The following is a 21,999-nucleotide window of genomic DNA, read 5'->3' as shown; positions in this document are numbered from 1 at the left end:
AATAATGTTAAAAGGTTTCTTTCCTGCCATTGACATCGACATATTAACAGTTCGTTGCAATAAAGCGCCTTGCACTTGCAACCCACTACCTTGTGCGCTGATTTTGTGCGCGGACTGTTTCCGCAGTTCCGGGAGCAGGTCGCGGAACTGAGATTGAGTGAAATCTAAACTGGCCTCTAAAAAAACCAGTGCTTGATCAGCGAGCGCGCCACGGCCTGCAGAGGAACTGGGAAAGACGCAACATCGTCGGCACCGATAACTCATGCAGATAGACGAAAATCGACTTAATGCCGCGCCACTCGCTCGTCGGACACGCGAGGAGTTTTCAGAGTCCTGCCAAGCAGGGCCGCCAGAGCTCGTTTTACCGTCGCCGGCATCAACAAATACTGTAGACGTTCTCTGCTACTCCCTCACGTGCGTTTTCATTTTTAGAAATTAAAGTTCGTGCGCCGTAAGAATGTTTCACAATTCTTCTAGAAATCAATTAGACCAGCTTTCTACGTTTAGTTAGAAACTAAAGTCGGCTTTGAGACTCCGCGCTTTTAAGCATGCAAAACTTAGTCTATCCTGGCCACAGCTATCGTGCTGCGCTTCTTTATTTTATGGGTGTGTGTTTCGCGGACCCCATTTGAGAAACAGTGGTGTAGGGTATGATCGTAGAAACACATGGTGGGTATTACCGGAGAAGTGTATTTACTTGGCTTAAAACCTGCGCCTTACGTGCAAATAACGGGATTTTTAATTTTTGCGTCTGCGGGTATAAAGAATGTTCAAGTACCATCTGTGCTTCAGTACGGGTTGTTAGATACATTTAAGCTGTGCGAAATAGAAAAAAAAAAGCTTAGAAAACTACCTGCCTTCGGGGTGCTTGTTGGGAACCTTCTTGTGCTTGATGATCCAGGGAATAGACAGGGTGATTATGGTGCCGAGGACGAAAAACGGTAGAGGGTATTCCCACAACTGCGCGGAAAGAAAAAAGAAAAAATTTTGAAGTACGTACAGCTTTAACTCTCTATTTTCACCGTCCACATTTTCAATCTGCGTTTGATACGAGAATGTTTAGAAGAATTCCTCCTGCACGTCTCCAGTGAGTTTAAACCGTAACTGTGATGATGATTTATCACTTTCCAACCAGTAAGGATATTTTTTTCTAAGCTTGCTCGAAGCGCATTTAATGTTCTTGTCTAAAAAGTGGGACACAAAATTAATAATCTGTCTTATATTTTTATTTTCATTTTTTTAACGTAGTGGCATACAAACTTGCACACACACGCATATACTTTAGAAAAAGGTGCACCTACATCGATAAGAGCTCCACCAAGCACGGAGCCGGCCATGTTCCCGCATCCAAACATAAATTCCATGATTGCCTGAAATATGAACTGAGTATGAGTTCTTCACACAACATAATCTTCATCAAAACTAGCCAAATGTCTCAAAATTAACAGTAGTAGCATGCAATAATCTTTCGATATTATTAAGAAAATCAAAGAGGCAGAAGTAAGTAAACCTGAATAGTCCACGCTTTTCGACAAAAATATATGACAGTGTTTTCTGACGGTGCGACGCCTGTTTTTGAGATATGCACAGGATGCTCCATTTGATAGCTCCCCTGCTTGCCTGAATACTTCCACCGGATGTGAGTTTTGATTCAGAACAAGAGCACGTGTTATGGGGTACAGTCAAGCTACACCGTTAAGTGTATAACGCGATAGGGTATAGGATACGAGCCCACATAGAAGACCACTTTAACCACGCCGTATGAACGTACTTCTCTGACTTAGAGCTTAAGTCTATGCAAGGGTCCTGGCAGGCTGATTCTTATATCACCTTACAATACGAAAGGACAGCACAGAGTTGGCAGCTCCTGCCAAACGCAACGTCAGGCTGAGGCAACCCTACGGGCAGTAAGTGCGCGGCCATGACAGCTGCCAGTTACAGCCCGCTAGCGCCATGCTCGTGATATTTAGCTCACAACGCCAACATCGGCAACGACTTCGACGCCATATTTTCTGATGAACGGGGCGTTTAAAGCTATCGTATTAAGAAAGAAAAAAAAAAGAGAGAGGTTCCTGCGCTTATGTGCAGGACATGCGCGCATACGTATTAAGGCGAAAGCCTTTAATGGCTCATGTTGTCGTGTACAAAATGTGTCCCGCTTTTGCGATGGCTCTGATTGGCCGAGGCAGGATGACGTCATAGAGGTATCAACCAATCACACAGCACCACGACAGTATGCGCGAATGCGTGCCTTATATGGTGATATGCCAATCAACTATCAATTACTAATTAATGACTAATAATTAAATACCTACTTAATGTTTAATGAATTGATTACTAATTAATGCCAGTTGCGTTGCAGAATGCGTCCCTCAGGATTTTGCCTTTTGCTACTTTAGCCGCTAAAGGCCCTCGCAATATTTACTACGTCAAGTACACGAACACATAACGCTACACAGGATTTCTCACATTAACAGGCCTTTCACCAAGCACATCACTCACGATAATGACGCCGCTGCTTTGGTGCAACTCTGAGGTAACGACTGAGTACGCTGAGACTAGGTAAACTGTCTGCACGAAACCACCAAAAATGACCGCCACCAGCGAGAGAGCAAGGAAGATGTTCCCTCTCGGTGACCAGTAAAGAGCCCTGGAGAGAAAGAACAGGCGCTATTATTAGTTGTGTGAATGTGGAGCACTTCGTAATTACATGCGATTAGACAACTCACCCAAATATTACATTATACAAGAAGAAGCCGATTTGGCCGCAGAGGTAGCATTTAAGTGGGGTCGAAAGAACCATCTGCAATAAACGGAAACGAATTCTTATCTATGGGTTGCAGTTTCGAAAAAAGGCCGCCAGAAGCAACGCCTAATATGTGGCTTTGCTCGCGTCAGTTCAGCCTACGGATCCCTCTTATTTTTTTACGTTGAATCGACTGTCGCACATAAGCATCTACGCATTTCGGGTGAAATGACTTTGACTGACACATTTAGAGGCGTTCGCAAACTCCTCCCGAAAGCACAAGCCGTGCACTGCCGTTATTCGCGGGTAGATTAGAGCTGGGGACACCACCACGTACACATAGTCGCATGGCTCATGGTTTACTTGTCCTGTCTCAAAGTGACATCGGTAACGGCATTGAGGAACGACTAATTTCAGAAACGCACAACTCAGCGCGTCGCTATAGCGTTTTAGACAAGTGTGTTGATGTCTGTACTAGTACTAGCGCAAGCCAGTGACAGTTGTGACGTCACCCATGAGTGTTCTGGAGAAAGTGGATCAAAATTCTACAGTCGAGTACCCTGCAGTTACTCGTGGGTTATCATTAATGCTGTAGTGGAGGGCTACATACTAATAAAAACCACCTGCTGTTTTTTACGTGATCTCGCACCGTGCTGCACGCGTACAGCGCATTTCGCTTTTCGTCTTCATCGAAATGCGGACGCCATGGCCGGGATTTATGGATAAAGGACTGTCAAGGGGCAGACGTACAGAGTATACAAAGAAAAAATCACAACAGGTGAATAAAAGTTTGGACGCTTACGAGCCTTTCGGTGGATATAGATCCAAGAAGCATTGTGAGCTTGAACGTGGAGAATACAAAGCCGTACTTCCATGCTTCGAGGCCAGCTTCCGTCGCCTGTAGAAAAAAAAAAGTTTGATACCAGAGCCGCATAGCCTTCAATAAACAGATAAGGCAAACGAGTCCGGGACCACAGATAAAGCTCAGACGCCGGCTTTCCAACAAAACTCGTCCCAGTCGTAGCGTCACTATATATAGTTGGCAGGGATTGAGGATGCCTTCACAAAGCATGCTACACGGCGCTCACCACAGAACAGCTGCGATATTGCGATTGCTTTATGCGGATTGGCAATTAAAGTTACAGATAACCCTTAACAGTGCTTACGCACTGTGATAGCTAAGCCGTTCACATTAAGCGCTTTTAACCTTAAAGCATTTACCCCAAATGACCTGAAATTCTTTATCACTATTATTAACGACATTCCCTTTTATTTAGTAATGTCATTTATCATTTCATTCTAGCCCATTATCATTACTAATGTTGATGAAGTATTGACTGTCTATTAAGTACTGGTGGCACCACCTGGTTTCTGACGCAACTTTTCTGGACGCCATTGGTTACGGAGATTGAAGGTTGCATCAGGTTATGCAGCCGATGAACCATAATAGTTTCGCATTAAGGTTTGGTAAACACCTCCGGTAAACACCTCCGGTAAACACCTCCGGCAACGCACTCCCTCACCAGAACAGGCGTTGGCCACCCTGGTGCAGTAATTGGCCGCAACCTCCTATGATAAGCTCCACAAAACTCCGGCCCTCAGTCACCAGCGGCTGCGGAACAACTGACCACGGCGGCGGTCCGACTTGTGACGCAGCAGGGGGTGCTAAGAAAGCCTGGCTCCGCTGGACAGGCCGCCATTGGAAACTGACCCTGGCAACGTTTAATGCTAGAACCCTAGCTAGTGAAGCTAGCTTAGCAGTGCTGTTAGAGGAACTAGAGGGCATGAAATGGGATGTCATAGGGCTTAGTGAGGTTAGGAGGCCGAATGAGGCATATACTGTACTGAGGGATGGGCATGTACTGTGTTATCGAGGCTTACCAGAGAGGCGACAACTAGGAGTAGGTTTCCTTGTCAATAAGTATATAGCGGGTAATATAGATGAATTCTATAGTAATAATGAGAGGGTCGCAGGCATCGTAATTAGTCTCAATAAGCGGTATAAACTGAAGGTTGTACAGGCCTATGCACCTACATGTAGTTATGATGACCAGGCAGTTGAAAGCTTCTACGAAGATGTAGAATCGGCAATGCGAAAAGTAAAGACGCAGTATACTGTACTAATGGGCGACTTCAATGCAAAGGTAGGGAAAAAACAGGCAGGAGACAAGGCAGTAGGTGACTATGGCATTGGTTCTAGGAATAGCAGGGGGGAGTTACTAGTTGAGTTTGCAGAGCGCAATAACTTACGAATCATGAATACCTTCTTCAGCAAACGGAAGAACCGGAAATGGACATGGAAAAGTCCTAACGGTGAGACTAAAAATGAAATCGACTTCATAATGTGTTCAACCCCCGCCATTATGCAAGATGTAGAGGTAATCGGGAAAGTGCGATGCAGTGACCACAGGATGGTGAGGTCCCGAATTAGCCTAAATATGAAGAAGGAACGCAACAGATTAGTAAGAAAGAAACCCATCAACGAATTAGCGGTGAGGGGGAGGGCAGAAGAGTTCAGGATCTCGCTACATAATAGGTATTCAGCTCTAACTGAGGATGGCGACATTACCCTAGAGGCAAGGAACAATAATTTCAGAGATATCATTACTGAGCGCGCGGTAGAAGTAGGTGGTAGGATAGTTAGAGAGGAGACCGGTAAGCTGTCTAAGGAGACGAAAGATTTGATTAAGAAACGCCAGAGTATGAAAGCTTCCAATCCAACAGGCCAGATCGAATTGGCCGAGATATCAAAGCTAATCAATAAGCGCAAGGTGGCCGATATAAGGAAGTATAACATGGAGATAATTGAGCATGCTGTAAAGAACGGGGGAAGCCTTAAAGCGGTAAAAAAGAAATTGGGCATAGGCAAAAACCAGATGTATGCGATAAGGGACAAGGCGGGCAACGTCATCACTAATATGGAAAAGATAGTCAAAGTAGCCGAGGAGTTCTATACAGATCTCTACAGTAGCCAAAGTAGTCAGGACCGTAATGAGATTGGCGGTAGGGAAAAACAGTCAGACGTTCCACCAGTGACGTAGGATGATGTCAAGAAAGCACTAGAAACTATGAAAAGGGGGAAATAAGCTGGATAGGATCAGATAACTACAGATTTGCTGAAGGACGGGGGGGATATCGTGCTAGAAAAACTGTTCACCCTGTATACGCAGTGCCTGGTGTCATCGACGGTACCGGAACCATGGAAGAATGCAAACATTATCCTCATTCACAAGAAAGGGGACTCTAAGGACCTTAAAAGTTACAGACCAGTCAGCTTACTGTCTGTTACGTATAAGGTATTTACTAAGGTAATCGCTAATAGAATCAGGACAACCTTAGACTGCAATCAAGCAAAGGATCAAGCAGGGTTTCGGAAATGGTACTCTACTATCGATCATATCCATACCATCAATCAGGTGATAGAAAAATGCTCGGAATATAACCAGCCCTTATACATAGCATTCATTGATTACGAAAAAGCATTTGACTCAGTTGAAACCTTGGCGGTGATGCAGGCATTGCGAAATCAGGGGGTAGACGAGCCGTACGTGAAAGTGCTGGAAGATATATCAGCAACCATAGTTCTGCATAAAGAAAGTAACAAAATTCCCATAAAGAAAGGTCTTAGGCAAGGAGACACAATCTCCCTAGTACTATTCACAGCTTGTTTAGAGGAAGTATTCAGAGACTTGGAATGGGAGCAGTTAGGGATAAGGGTAGATGGAGAATACCTCAGTAATCTGCGATTTGCTGATGACATTGCCTTGCTAAGCAACTCGGGGGATGAACTACAGATAATGATTGATGACCTAGACAGGAAAAGTAGAAAGGTAGGCTTGAAAATCAATATGCAGAAGACTAAGGTAATGTTCAACAGCCTCGGGAAGGAACAGCCGTTTACATTAGGTAGCGAAATACTGGAAGTAGTAGGCGAATATGTCTACTTAGGACATGTAGTAACCGCAGATCCGGACCACGAAAAGGAAATAACAAGAAGAATACGGTTGGGATGGAGCGCATTTGGCAAAGCACTCGCAGATTATGACTAGCAGCTTACCGGTATCGCTCAAGAGGAAAGTATACAAAAGTTGCATCTTGCCTGTACTCACCTATGGGGTTGAAACGTGGAGGCTAACCAAGAGAGTTCTACTTAAGTTGAGGACAACCCAGAGGGCTATGGAACGAAAAATGGTAGGGATAATATTAAGAGATAGAAAGCGTGCAGAGTGGGTCAGAGAAATAACTCAGGTTACCGACATTCTAGCAGAAATTAAGAAGAAGAAATGGACATGGGCAGGACATATAGTGCGGAGAGAGGATAACCGATGGTCGCTGAGGGTAACAAACTGGATTCCAAAGGAAGGAAAGCGTAGCAGGGGGCGGCAGAAAGTTAGGTGGGCGGATGAGATTAAGAAGTTCGCAGGGGTCAAGTGGATGCAGCAAGCACAGAACCGGGTTAAATGGAGAAATATGGGAGAGGCCTTCGCCCTGCAGTGGGTATAATCAGGCTGGTGATTATGATGATGATGATGATGATGAAACTAAAACAGGAAAACACTGCAGTGCCTATAGTGCTCCAATGCGACCAGGCCATTAATTTCATTAGCTCAGTAGAGCAGGTGACTTCCTCACTGTGGCGCGTAGAAAGAAAAGGTTTCTGGTTGCGCATTTCAGCGTAATCCAGTTAGCGATAAAAAGTGGTAACGTTAACGTTTTGTCGTTTTTCACTCTCTCCTTTCATCGCTTATTCGATACCACCTTTATAGTAGTACGTTTCAAGTTTCCATTAAATTAGCAAATGCTGCTACCGCGCCTTATATCTGGAGATATCCCCTACATGGATGAATACAGAGCTGCCGAGAGGCATATCCCAGGATGGCAACCAAGGTCGCACGAGGCACGAGACACGGCATGTGCTCACCGGGTGATCACGTGATTGCAGGGAAAACAGCCGTTGTCTACAGGGGCGCGTGTGTACATTGTGGTCTGCATAGTTAATGTATAAGCGTGTACGGTTCATCAAGACTAGGACCGTGCCTTTAGCCCGGCTAATATAAAACATTCTGCTGGAGAATTTTATGAGTAAGCACATCTATAGCTAGCAGATATCCCATCTTCCGCTGACAAAAACACACTATCCATCGTCAAGTTGCCTAACACAAAATCATCGTAATCGTCAAAGAAGGCACGCTCACCAAGCGCGGGTAGTACGGCTGCATGAGGGAGAACGCCGCAGATACCCAGAAATGGGTGTGTATGAGAGGTACGAGCCATATGTACTGCCACAACCTGTCCAGCAGGCTTTGGTTCCGCGCGCGTTTGTCATTGCCGCCGCCAAGGGCTCTTTTCCCTGGGCCGTCGGCAACGAGGCCGCCTTCTTCACCGGACGGGTCCTCGCTGGGCGACGACAGCACACCGCTGTGGTGCTCGCCCTGAGTGCGGTCGGCGGCGCTCGTGGAAGTGTCGGCGTTTGCTTGCGCCGGCACCGACGTTCCCATGGTGAGCCGGAGCAAGCCGAGTTCAGCGTTCCACCCGACGCCCTACCATTGGCCTGATGACGTGAAAAGGGGAAAAATTAAAATTAATAATTTTGCGCATCCTTAAAAGCTGTTTTCTACCATCAGAGCATCGCGTAGATTATTGGCTTGTTAGTATCCCATCAAGGAGAAAGTCAAATCTTGCCAGTCCATGAGAACGGCTGCGATTGGTTGAAAACTGATGATGCTCTTAAAGAACTAACACTGCAATGAAGTGCTTAGTTTAGAAGTTTCGTGTAATATGTAAATATGATTTATATCTGTTTCATTTACCCTATACACTCATCTAAGCATTTTCATCGATGAGAAGTCCCTCACTACAAGGCTGAAATCTACCATGTTGGCCCTCTTTTGTATCCAGGACATGGACTCTTTGTCTCTGACCGAGAGTGACTTTGCAGCATTACAGTATAAGCAGGTACGCGAATTCTATTTCATATTTATTCCACCATCGTAGCACTGAAGCTGTTTCATTTAACGCCAATCATAGTTGCATGTTATTCAACATTTCAAAGAAAACGAAAGCGTGCCTCCTAGTATTCAAACACCTTCCTGCCAGTGTAAGACCGCACAGATAGGCTATGCCTGAAAAAAATAATAATAAAAAGATACACAAATTCCCTCCATAGTGCGTGTCAAACTTGCCTTTTGCTTTCAAGTCTCTCGCATTCTCTAGACAACGGGTTATTACGATGTCAACAGAAAGTGTATAAAAGACAATGGAGCACTTCTTAAAGCATAACGATCGAACGGATGACGACTCTCGTGAACACTATTTTCTTATTCTTGCTTCGATTCCTACCGTCAGAGTGAGCAACACGTAGCAGATCACATTGATTGACGTCCTCTTGAGTGGGCTTTAGGGTAACCTCAATGCAGGGGCTATGATGCTATTGCTTTTAGACCCATTGTGGGATATTCTAGAAACATGTTTTGAAGAAAGCAGGCAACACATGGTGTAATTAAAACTTTACATAGAGAATAAAGGCGATTAAATCTGATTAGCAAAAATATATCTGCCACCCAGGGAATGACGGGGCCGCAGCTGCTGTAGATTCACGCCATCGTAGAACTCACTCGCTCGGTCAAATTATTTTGTTTCTTTTAATTTCGTACAAACTGATCACATGCGGCAAAACAATCACACGCTTAGCTATTTCAACACAGAATTTCTTTTGAGGCTGCCAGCCGTCGTATCCAGGAGCTTTGATCCGCCTTCAAATCAAAAAAGGCTCAACTCGAGAGGTGCGTAGTTTTTTTCACCTCCATGCAAGACGGAAATGAAACATTCGGAAGTGAGAAGATATACCGTAAACATATATTTCTTGCTTATAGTAAGAATATTAGTCTTCTTTGAGAATACACCTTGGGACGCGAGGTTCGCCCACCGTTATTTTGCCTTCCCTCCCGGAGGCCTTCGGTTGTCATGTACACTTTCCAGACACGTCTTGCGCAACGTTGTTGCATAGAGAGTAGCATTCAGCCCACGTGATTTAAGTGCGTGGGTACAAAACGTTGCATCATTAGCACGTGCTGGCGATGCTGCGGAAACCTTCTTGGCACTGAAGCGTTTCAAAGGGCTAGTTTTCGGCAGCACCACTCATGACGCTTTCTCAGTTCATAGCTATAACTGCATACAAGTGCACTTATTAACAGTTGTGGCGGCGCAGTGTGGCTTAACTGAAAACTTACCTGTTACGTTCTCCTTAAAGTGTGCCTTTAACGTTAAGAACATGTAACAACTCACTTATTAATCGCCAGTTTTCGCTTACCTCCTCAAGATTTGATAGCTAAATGGGACCAGCGTTCATTTTGCCTTCATTAAATATCCTGTTTAGAGCGAAGATTGCATGCATCCACCGTACTTCGCATTGCCTTGTCTTTTGACGAATAAGCGACACATGGCTGCAACTGTTGACTGCGCAAACCACAAGTTGAATCAATGCGTAAACAGTGCTTGGAGGACAGCGATGTTGTTTGCATAAATACGGCATACCTATAGCCGTGCCCTAGTACTGAGAAAATTGGCATAGTAAGTATGCACTTGTGTTTTCAATAAATGGCACGCCATTCACACAACGCTGCGTGTAAACACATACCAGCGCCTCCTGCGAGCGCACGAACACACCCGCAGTCACAAGATTGTTTAAGGGAAAATTTAAATTTTTTCGTATACAGATACATTTGTTGAAATTTATTTTTGCTCTGAGTAGTTCCCAATTTACGACATAGGGCCTACGTACCTATACCCCATTAATTGATAGCTGCTATTTTTTTCCCTGTCACTGCCTCCCACAGATTGTTATTGCAAGTGCGCCTAGTCTTACGACCAACGGGAACTCCTCACGGTTGTAATCTTGATGTGGCTGCTTCAAGGACATCTGAAGCTCCAAACAAATAAGGAAGCTACTTAATTGAAGAAAGTGGCCTTGTGCAGCCGTATCAAATGAAACATTAAGTTTTTGGTGGTATTGCACTCTTCTACTAGTTTTACGAATCCATCTTAACATTTGACACCGCTTTTCAGAATTAATAATGAATAGTAAATTTTAGCCGCTGCTCCATGTAATTTATTAAAGCCGCACACAGTAGATATTAGGACCAAAATAAGCGTGTAATACTAGCGTTTCCCAACATTAATGCAAAGCAACCTTTCTACTTATACAAGTATCTTTCTAAGAAGAGCTAGGCAAAGCTCTTTAGCATGAGTATGCACTATCACTAGTCTTCTGCTGTAATTCTAGATGTAGATGAAAAATTAGATTCCCTTCAGATATGCGCTCATTTACGCTTCGGCAAACAAATGTATCATGGTGCTTGGATTGTCATCCGCTGTATGCCGTGATATACTGCCTGTAGAAATTATTTCTTATCATGCTGCAAAATGTTAACGCCAAAGTACCTTTTTATCGATAGGTGCGTAGGCAATGCGATTTGTTTGACCAAGAGGATCTGTGGCTTGCTGTAGGTGGCTCGTTCAACAGATTGCTAGGAGTACTAACTTTGAATGCAGTACACAAGCGCCGATCACAGTGAGGGTTCAACATGGAGTCGCGGCATAGAGATCAGCCCAAGTTCCACGCCCTCCCTCGACTCTTTCATAGAACTTCACGCGATGCGTAGCAACAATGCTTGTCAGCGGAGCCATCCCCCAGGACCGAACACACCTCAGCAACCCCTTGGGCCTTATTTTACTGCGAGAAAGATTGACAAACTTTCGTTGCGCCACTGTACTGCTCGAGGCACGTGCGTTTGATTTGTGAACAAGCGTTGACTGTGAAATGTCCTTCTCACTGTCGTGACACACATTCGCAGAGCCACGAGCTTGAAAAAAAAAAAAACAGTCATAAGTATTATCTACCCGAGAACAGTGTTTTAGCGCACCACCGCTCGGATTTATAGAGCACCCGGTGAGGGCGGAACTCCTTTTCCAGGCTTTCCCACTCGCCGTGCCTCCCGGAGACCCCTATGGTGTACGAGCGGACTGCATGTGACGACACACGCCGCCTACGTCACCTTGCGTGTACATTGTCGGATGACGCGTTGCGGGGGCCCTCTGCTCGCGTCAAGACATGCGCGTACGTGCGTGCTCGTGCCTCTCCTCCTCACCCTTCTTCTTCTTCCTTCTCCTCTGCGTTCTCCACTGCCGGCAAAAACGAAGCGGGGCACGGATACGTGTCCGTCTTTTCCCTCTGCTGGGTAGCGCGTGCGTCTTCGTCGGCGGGAAGCCATCCATCTGCTTTGACCCCGACAGGAGAGGCACTTGTCAACGACAAGCAGCAGCAACGCCAGTGGCAGCCCGACTCAATCGCGCTGGACAAGCGCCAACCGAGGAGGGCGGTCGGGGGCGCTTGCCATCGGAGCGAGGAACGACGGGTCCTCCCTGCTGCCCCGCGGTGAACGAACCGGTACGAAAACACGGGGCTCAACTCATCCGCGGGCTCGACCTCGGCGGAACGTGGGCCAACAGTAGAATAGAGGGGGCGCGGCTCACTTTATAATATTCCGCACGCGTGCGGAAAAGAGTGGACATGATGCGGGATCGCGGAGGAAAATTTTGTCTATTAGTGATCAGGGCAAACCAATACTGTGAAAAGCTTGATAAATTGAAAGGACACGTGGAGACCCTCCACAGGGACGAATGCCAGCTTACAAGAATACGTAGCGATGCAAGAAAGAACCGTGTTCTCTTATTGTTTTTCTTCAGCGAACTGACCATTCGTGGCATTCCCCCGACTGTAGCTCCCTTTGCTTTGTTACGGTACGTACAATGGAATTTGACGCTTATCTATGTTTACAATGTACACCTGAATCGCAATGTCGAATTGCGTTCTTTACTCGCGTACTCGTGAAATCACTCGAAACGAATGATTAGGAAAGATCGCGATAAGACTTTTGGCGAGGGTGTCTTGAAACAATGAATTGACAGAGAACACATGGTGATTCTACCTCCTCCAGCACCCGGTCCCACAACAAAGGCACGCCTCCACTCTTTATATTGCTTCACTTACACTTATCATCATCATCGTTATCCTCAGCCTGACTATACCCACTGCAGCTCACTTACACTAGGCAGCTCAAAATATGCGGCGCTGCTAAGCTGCATAGTTTGCCTATACTCAAAGTAACCTTGAACTTTTTGACGATAGGATCTTAACGTTCAGCAATTCGAAACGTTTTCGCTTGCGAACAGCTTGCAGTCTTGAACCACCGCCGTGATTATTATCGGTAAGACGTGTATGCTTCTGGATAATTTATCCTATATATATAACTAAGCCATGCACTTTGGCAACCGCCGCTGATATACTTCAGAAAATTCACTAAAGTGGCTTTCTGGACTTCTCTTTGGACCTTGATTGGTATATCGCTATTTCACGCTATTTCTTTGTTAAAGAAGCCATCTCTGGTCACTAACACTTGAACGACATAAATTTACTCCCATAACATTTTCATTACCTCGCTCTCTATTGTAAACATTAATTCCTTTCCGAGACTCTTTAACATGTCTTTACTTAACTTCATATCACTTCGCTGCTTGCGTGATTGATCAGCGCATGCGTAGAACCCTGACAGCGCGCGATCGAACTAATCTGGGTGGCGTGGATCCTTACCGCTCCCATAGGAAACACATGGGAAGCGGACAAAACGGCGTCGCCGAATACATGTATCCTTGGCCATTTAGCAGAGAAACAGATGTGAGCATCGATGAATGCTTTGTGAAGAGCTTCTCGGCAGGAGAAGCTCGCAAGGGGGTCCGTTGTTCATCAATGCAAGGCCCCGTAAGCGGAGGGGCAGTGTAATAGACGGCGATCTGTTCCTTTCTCTCATTCTTACTACACTACACTTTGGCGCCTACAAAATACATAACCAAACAAAGCCCTGTACCACAAAATATGGCCAACAAAATACAGAAGCGAATGCGTCTAGTGCGGGGACACTGCTACACTATACAACACAACATGGGGATGTAGGGCAAGCCCCACAATGCCTAAAATAGATAGCCTTAGTCCTGAGCAGTGGGAATACCTTCTAGCCGACTCGGACGCATAGCACCAGCCCATGCTGGTGCAGGGAGCCAGAGCCGCTGCTAAGGCCAACGAACTCCTGGACAGAGGACTGCCGAACTACTGCTTTTTCCTAACCCACTAACCCTAACACCTATTTTCCTCAATAAAGTTTATCAATTAATCAATCAATCAATCAATCAAGCAATCAATCAATCTCTGATTCTTTCTCCCTTTTGTCTCATTCTCAAATTCCTTTTTTCCCCTTATTTCGTTTTGACATAAAGGATGAACGAGAAAGATGTTTTACAATAAATCATGCTTTGATTATTAAAGGTCATGCAAGCAATATTCGTATCTGATCATGTTATATTTACAATGATACATTACAACTTGGATTATTGCGCCAGTCATGAAGAGGAAAACTAACTGTAAGCCAAAAAAAAGTACACGACATGGTCATCTTTCCTTAATACAGCTCTCCTCCCCCCCCCCCCCCCCCCCCCCCCCAGCTATTACGGCAAACGTCCAATCTTGGCTCTATCTGGTTCCGTCGAATGAGCTGTTTCTTTGAAAAATGACCGGTTGGAAATCCTTTCTGCGCGCTCCGCGAAAGCCCGAAATCGGACGATCGGGAAGATTCTATAAGGTTCCTCGGGTAGGAATGTGGGATGGCATCCGCCCTTTCCGCTCCACATAGGACCCCACTGTCTACGAAGATATCATCAGACACCCCTCGACAGCGGCATCATTCAGCCATTTGTCTGGAGCACATACACAAAGTTCCCAAAGTCAACAGTGCAGAAGCTGAAATGAAGGTGAGCCCATCGATAAATCATGAAATACATATCCCTTGATCTTCGCTTGGTATCTACCGGTATTACAGTGGTTAATAGTTCTCCCTCTCCTGATGCTGGCCTCATCTGAGGTGAAATATTGGAAATTAGTTTCTGACAGAACCCTGTATAGGCCGCAAACTTCTATCATTGACCTTTTTGCCCGAGGCTATATTTGCGCCATAGGGCTTCACCGTCATCTTTGTAATCTCCACATACTTTAGCTAAGAAACTTCCATCTAGTGCGAGATAACGAAAAGCACTCTCACTGGCTAAGAACGTATACTCGGCTTGGCGTTCGCATGGTGGAAAGCGGCTGAGTTTATTCAAAACTAAGTTTGCATTATAAAGCTAATTTGCATGTCATGTTTGTGGGAGTGTTAGGCAACTACATTTCTATGCACATAGGAGAGGTTGAATTTACGAGTACACCAACTGAGGTTATATGCCACCGAGCGAAATTGGATTTCTGAAGTTCCAGTAATCACTTAAAAGTCTGTCGGTGTTTGATATAAAGGATGACATTTTCAATCCCGTGAAAGATAGTCATGAGTTATATTTTTCTCTAGTACGTCCTCGGTTCTTTCATTTCGCTGACAAGCTCCGAGAAAATCAAATATCGAAAAGCTTTCTACCTTTTTATCCACACATATGAGTCAACGCACCGATATTAGAAATGTATTCGGCTCGTGTGTCCTCATTCACCGACTTGCGTGACGTAATAATAATAATAATAATAATAATAATAATAATAATAATAATAATAATAATAATAATAATAATAATAATAATAATAATAATAATAATAATAATAATAATAATAATAAATTCGTTAAAAGGAAAGGCGCAGTAAATGTCACATTTGTTCTGTGGGCACCTGAACCACGCCGCAAGGCAAGGGAGGAAGCTGGGAGTGAAAGTGGAAAGAGATAAAGGGGAGTCGTAGTGGATGGTTACGTAGTAATTTCGACCACCTGGGGAATTTGAACGAGCCCCGCCGGGGTGGTGAAGTGGTAAGACGCCCGACTACTGTCCGGAGTTCCCGGGTTCGAACCCGACCACGGCGGCTGCGTTTCGATGGAGGCGAAACGAAGCGGCGTCCGTGTGCTGTGCGATGTCACTATCATGTCAGCGCACGTTAAAGATCCCCAGGTGGTCGAGATTACTCCGTAGCCCTCCACTACGGCTCCTCTTTTTCTCTTTCCACTTTCACTCCCTTCTTCCTCCCTTCCCTTACAGCGCGGTTCAGGTGTCCACATAGCAAGTGTGACAGATACTGCGCCTTTCCCTTCCTGTGAACCAATTATTATTATTATTATTATTATTATTATTATTATTATTATTATTATTATTATTATTATTATTATTATTATTAACGAGCACTGATATCGCACGCCTCTTCGTTTCGCCTCCATCGAAAAGCAGCCGCCGGCGGTCGGGACTTGTCCCAAACGCGACCAGTCTATATGAACACGTCTTCGACAGCAGCTGTTCTGCGTCGTTGGAGAAATAAAAATATAAATACTTGTACTGTTCGCGCCGTGGGAAGGTGAACTGCATACTTGCATAAAATGTAGCAATATTGGGAGTTCGTAAATATCATCCTGCTTTTAAAAATAAGCCTGCCAACCTTCGTTTAAGTATCCTGTCTTCCATTGTAAATCATTTTCAGTTTTACGTTTCGATGTTCACAAGCCAAAAATGTACATTTTGTCCTGTAGTTTGTTAACAGTAAAAAAACAATAAAGAAGAACGCGCTATCACTAACGAAACAACAGTATCTCTCTTTCTATGTTTTAAAGCGAGAACTGTACGGCGTTGCGCTTCGAGGTTTCGTAGTCGTCAGCGGCGTCTTACGCACATGTCGCACCCGCCTTTCCATCCGTGAACAATCGTGCCTGCTTACTTCACCTCACCACTGCAACACTCTAACAGCTACTCTGTCACAGTCATGCACCACACCCCCACACCGTCCGTCCATCCAAATCTGTCACGCCTAGCGGCTGGACTGATCACGTCGGACATCTTCTTTATATTGACCAGTGAGCTACCGTGTACGGCGTGACCACATGCACCCGACTTTATAAATCCTGCACTTTCGCACGCTGATGCATCAGTAGGCTACTCAAACGACCTACACATGATGAAACATTCACGAATACAGACTTCTAGTCCTTATTAGATGTAGCCATGTAACCGCAGCATGCGTATCACGGCCTTACTAAGGAAACACTCATGGCCCTGCCTATTCCAGCCCCTTAACCGCAGTTCCCAAACATACCGACTAGGGGAGCCATATTTTCACAACACCTCAGTCATCGCCTCCGACAAGGGTAAACCTGCAGTCTCATTTTTTACAGCTTAAACTTGCTGCAAAATGCACAGCTTTAAGCACTGATCGCATACACAGACTTCCTTCAAAATTCACCCAGTTTTGTGGTTGGTATTCATGTTTTTTCTCGCCGTCCTTTCTTTCCCACGGTTATGCTGCCTCGCTGCGGAATTACGAAGCGAAAAAAAAAAAAATGACAACAAAGAAACAAGAAACGTGTCGCCTAACGCTCTCGACGGTCGCTTTGCTGGACTTTTCTTGGACATCGTAGCCTTTCCCTGTGCGCAGAAACCGGTTGCTTGAACGCTAGTGACGCTTGAGGCTTAATCCTGTGGAAATTCCCGTTTTGAAGGAGCTGTATGCGCATCAAAAGGAAAATTCTCTCAGCTGGCTCCTGAGCTACCATAAAGCATTATGCGTGCCCTGTCATCGTATATGACAAGCTGTGGGGCTAGTTGCGGCCCAGTGTGACTGGATCAAGGGTAGCAAGTTGGGCAGCTTTGTTCTGCTTAGGGTTTGAATCTTGCGTGTCGGAGCCTCTGTTGTCATATGTACTATGTTAGTTTATTATACGTATAGCTCAGGCTACCGCTATATGTCGCTTGAGCCGCTTCCGCGCTCAACAGAAGCGATAAATCTCGTTCATCGAAGATATGTACGGTGACTAAGGCAAAAAAAAAAAAAAAAAAAAAGGAAAAATGGGAAAGCTTTAGCCTCGCGCTCGCATGCACTAGCGTCCGAGTTCGCGTTTCGTGAAGTTATGGAATCAATAAATAATAGACATGCGCTGTGCTTTAATGGAGAAGCTGTCGGGTTTGTTGGTGCATATTTAAGAATACTAAGGTAAGGCCTTGTTTCGTCTGTTCTTTTTGTCCCATTTGTAGCGCTATGTTTTTCTTCCTAAATATGCACCAACTGTGTATAGGCCAAGCTGTTTTCTTAACAAGAATTCTACCGTTCACTTCACTGCTTTCAACAGCAGTGACAAGCTAGCACAAACTATTAATCCGTAAACCGACCAGGTAATGCATAAAACTAATAACGCGCAAGAAGGCTGGCACCTGAATGAAGCTGAATAGAACATGACATGTGTATGACGGCGAGGAAACAGATTTACAAACAAAATATATGAAGTCACAATGACGCCTTCGGTTGAATGATTTATATATAATTCACGGGTTTCCTATAATAACAGTTGCTTGTTCACTGATCAGCAGTTAATTTTGTTTGAACGATTTATAAAGAAAATAACCATGAACCCAGCGCCAGCTGCTATTTCGATGCAGTCCATGCGCTTATATATTGTTCGAGAAGGCATATAAATTACACGCTTGAAGTATGAAAAATAAAAAAAAAATCCGAGAACATTCGCGACTACGTTAACATCATTTTATGAAAGTTCCACTGAATGTTTGCGCAAAGGATTAGAACGCGGACCTCTCGATAGTTCTATTCTCAGCAATTATCGCGTGGTCAAGCACTTTCTCGTGGAGCCTGTCGGTGTTTTCATAAAGAAGAAGTAGTTGCTCATAAGAGAAGAGAAGCTGCAGTGTCGTTCGTTACGGCACGAACCAAGTGATTCCTCACCAGGACACATTGGTTTTTGTTGTTCCTGGGGCCGCAAAGAAACATGAGAGAGATGTGCGATAAGAGCGGCTGGCGCGATCTTCGAGGTATTAAACTCTGGCTCCAGACCGTGATAGAAAAAGCCAGATTTAATGATACTCCTGCGCTGATGTTATCAGAACGCTTGACTCTCTCGCCTCTGAACATTTACACCTGATACGCGTAGTATTGAAGTGGTGTGAATGCACAATACGATCGCGAATTGTGCCAGTTCGTGAAAGAGAAAAAAAAAAAAAAAGAAATGTCTTATTTTTTTTTTTTTGTGAATGTGTAGATTAGATGGCATATATAGTCAATTAAATGGCGCTTAACGGATGTTATTAAGGCATCTTCAGTTGTTCAGATCGATATAAGAGGCTATAATGGATTAACTACACGCATGTATATTTCTGAAACATTAGTTACAACGATAAAAATATAATTGTCACTCAGCTTTACATCTTGCAATGATCGTATTGAACGTAGAAACAATTCTAACACTTTACATATCCTGCAATTTTCCCCTGGAATTTGCAATGGTGCGTAAAAATTCTAGCTTGTGTACTTGCGCTTTTGGGTCGCACGCAAGCAATAAAAATATTAAACCATAAAATTCAGTTTACCCATAAAGTAAATTCCGCGCTGTAATTGACACAGTTTTGAGGACAGAAGCCCAAGGTAACTTTCGCTCTCAAGAAAAGCATTCCATGCTTACTCGCTCAATGAACTGCAGCCTAAAAGACAATCGTTAATTAAACTTTGCATGGCTCGCTCCGCTAACCAACAGGTCAGTGTTCTACAAAGAACGCGGCATGAACTTTAAAAACGAGAAAACAAGAAAACCAAATAAGCGCAGAGAAAAAGTGTAAACCGAGCAAGTTGTACGACTCACACGTTTAAACGCCGCAGCTTCTTTCTGCGCAACTTGTCTCCACTAATCCTCCTCCGGGGGCTGGCGAAAGAAGTTGAGAGCGAAGAACGACGAACAAAGGAAAAAAAAAAAAGTACACCGAGAGAAAGAGTGAACGCGCGCGTGCGTGCGGTGAGAGTAACGAGGATCAGGAACAGCGGCGGTCCTCTCCTCACGGGGCAGGTTGGTTAAGCCGGCAAGGTCGCCGCCAAACGTCGTGGTCTAGGGACAGCAGCAAAAGGTCCCACACACTCACGCGCGCGCGGTCGCTCACAGCCTCCCAGTGACGTCGCACTCAGCGACTCCGTCTTCTTGGCAGCGGTAGTAGTAACCTCGGGGCTCCGTCGGGAGCGCGTCGTTCAGGCAACAGCAGGCCAGCCGCCTCTTCTCGTGCCAGCGGCGCGAGTCTTCGTCTCGACCGACCAGAGGAGGCGGCCCGACTCAGTAGTCTCTCAACTCGGCAGCAGCGGAAGCCGTTCGCTTGGCGCAGGCGCGTGTCTCTTCGCTCCGCGCCAGTGGTTCAGCGGCGTACGGTAGTGCGCTTCTCCGCGGAACAGCATCGGTAAAAAGGCCCCGGGGGCAACCCATGTCGACACCACCGTCGGCTTGCGGCGCCTGTTTTGACTCACGGCAGCGGCTGCAGCAGCTTTCCCGTGCAGCAGCGGCCTGGCTTCCCGAAATATCGCATTCCTCCGCGGAGCCAGTGGCCGCCGACAAAACGGAGCAGCCTGCAAGCTGCGTGCGTGCGGTTAACGCGTTCCGCGAGCTTCCGCGGATTCTTCAAGTGGAAGAGCCGCTGCGCTAGCGCGTACGCGCGCTTTGTCGTTGCCAGTTGGTTAGAGGCGCGCTGCGCGCCTCCTCGTTCCGAGTTTCCTGGCTACGTGGAAAGGGTACAACAGAGATGGAAGGGAAGCAAAGAAGGGAGAGAGAAGGGGGAGTACAAAGACGCCCTGAGGGAGAGACGGCTCGGGTTGGCGCGCCCGCCGAGTGGTTCCTGATGATGCGAACCAGACATATTCGTTCATCTCTGCGCCCCACTTCGCTTTCTTGTTGCCGTTCGACATACTCCGAGAACGCGTCCCAGTTCATGCACAAAAGGTTGAAAGAAGCGTGTTCCGCGAAAGTTTCATATTGAGTTTTGTGTCGAGGGTTTCATTACCGATATAGCGATGCAGGGCAAATGAAGACATCATTTCAAAAAAAAAAAAAAAAAAGAAACACTACTCGTTAACCTCTACCACTTATCAATTACTCGCAACTGTTGCGGACACGATTTCGCATGTTTTACCTCTAACTAATTACCTAATTTACCTACTGGCCTAATCTTTTTTTGGACACAACACTACGTCAACCTGTATCGATTGACTCCACTCATTAACCTCTCCCACTTCTTAATTACTTACAACTGCTGCAGACAACGTTTACATTCTTTGCCTATAATTAATTACCTAAATACCTTATCTGTCTAATTATGTTTGGCGACAACATTACGTCACTCTCTATCGATTGACACCATTCATTAACCTCTACCACATCTCAATTACTCACAACTGCTGCGGACACGATTTTGCGGACGCGGCCTGCGGATGCTGTCTATGGACAGAAAGTTGTGAACAAAGCGAAGTAATGCTCTAGCATTAACGAAGGGTAGTATTGTTCGAGACAGAGCAGCTCGCACTTCATACTTTGTCTTCTGCTGGGAAACTCATGTGAGAACTGCTTGTGTTACCCAAAATACGAGGCCACATATACATTCTACCTGTAGGCGTTCAGGGCCTAATTAATCGACTAATCGATCTTCTCGTTAGAAGAGCGAGAATGCAGCACAGTACTTGATATCTACATAAAATCTATTTCTACTACATGCAGTGCTAGCTTGCTTTCCTAAGGCTCTAATAGTCAAATTTAGCAGGCGAGCAGTAGGCAATCATCACTAAACACGGGTCTCGGCAGGGGAGTGCAAATAGGATCCCTTGCTCCCCCTCCTCCTCACCCCCCCCCCCCGCCTCTCGTTTCAACCGCTAAGAAAATACATAAAAGGCCTTCCTTCTGAGATTTCCAGTGAAGTCTAACTCCCCCTACAACAACGCTGGGTGTAACAAAACCCTCAGAGAAAAACACGTTTTCCCATGGTAGTAAGATCTAAAGCAATTTAGTACAGCCGTTTACCTCCAGGTGTTCATCGCATTTTATTTTCTTTGTTACATACATCGGATGTGCACGCATGTATTTCATAAGAAGCGCGCCAGGAAATCTACAATAAACGCAAGGGCGGACACAAAGGAGCGAGTAACAGAACAAGTGCGGAGTTTGACTTTCCTGCTTTTTTTTTTTTTTTTCGTAACGATTCTGGTGCATTTTTCTTACTAACCCGAATGACAAAAAAAAAAAAAAAAAAAAAACGTTAATTTCGCGCGCTGTGCGTAACTGCGAGATAACCAGTCCAATAACAAATTCTTCCTAGCCGCATTTTTTAGCAGCTTTGAACCGGAAGTGACGCGCTCTAGGCGCAGTGCGTTAAAGCATTTA

General features: G+C 45.3%; 1 protein-coding gene across 1 annotated transcript in view; it reads right to left on the bottom strand.

Annotated features, from left to right (window-relative positions):
• The window catches only part of LOC146208341 (MFS-type transporter SLC18B1-like), a 34,481-nt gene extending 14,166 nt beyond the window's left edge, over positions 1 to 20,315 (bottom strand). The window contains exons 1-7 of the mRNA XM_084592824.1: positions 19,453 to 20,315; positions 7,942 to 8,297; positions 3,549 to 3,644; positions 2,730 to 2,803; positions 2,503 to 2,650; positions 1,302 to 1,370; positions 858 to 960 (exon numbers count right to left, since the gene is read on the bottom strand). Of these exons, the coding sequence (XP_084448950.1) occupies positions 858 to 960; positions 1,302 to 1,370; positions 2,503 to 2,650; positions 2,730 to 2,803; positions 3,549 to 3,644; positions 7,942 to 8,244 (793 nt within the window). The 5' untranslated portion in view covers positions 8,245 to 8,297; positions 19,453 to 20,315. The remainder of the gene's footprint in view (positions 1 to 857; positions 961 to 1,301; positions 1,371 to 2,502; positions 2,651 to 2,729; positions 2,804 to 3,548; positions 3,645 to 7,941; positions 8,298 to 19,452) is intronic.
• Positions 20,316 to 21,999: the final 1,684 nt, after the last annotated feature.

This window comes from Amblyomma maculatum, chromosome 1 (genome assembly GCF_055883805.1).
Source record: "Amblyomma maculatum isolate TAMU_Amacu chromosome 1, ASM5588380v1, whole genome shotgun sequence".
Lineage (NCBI taxonomy): Eukaryota > Metazoa > Arthropoda > Arachnida > Ixodida > Ixodidae > Amblyomma > Amblyomma maculatum.
This window is presented reverse-complemented; position numbering and strand designations above follow the sequence as displayed.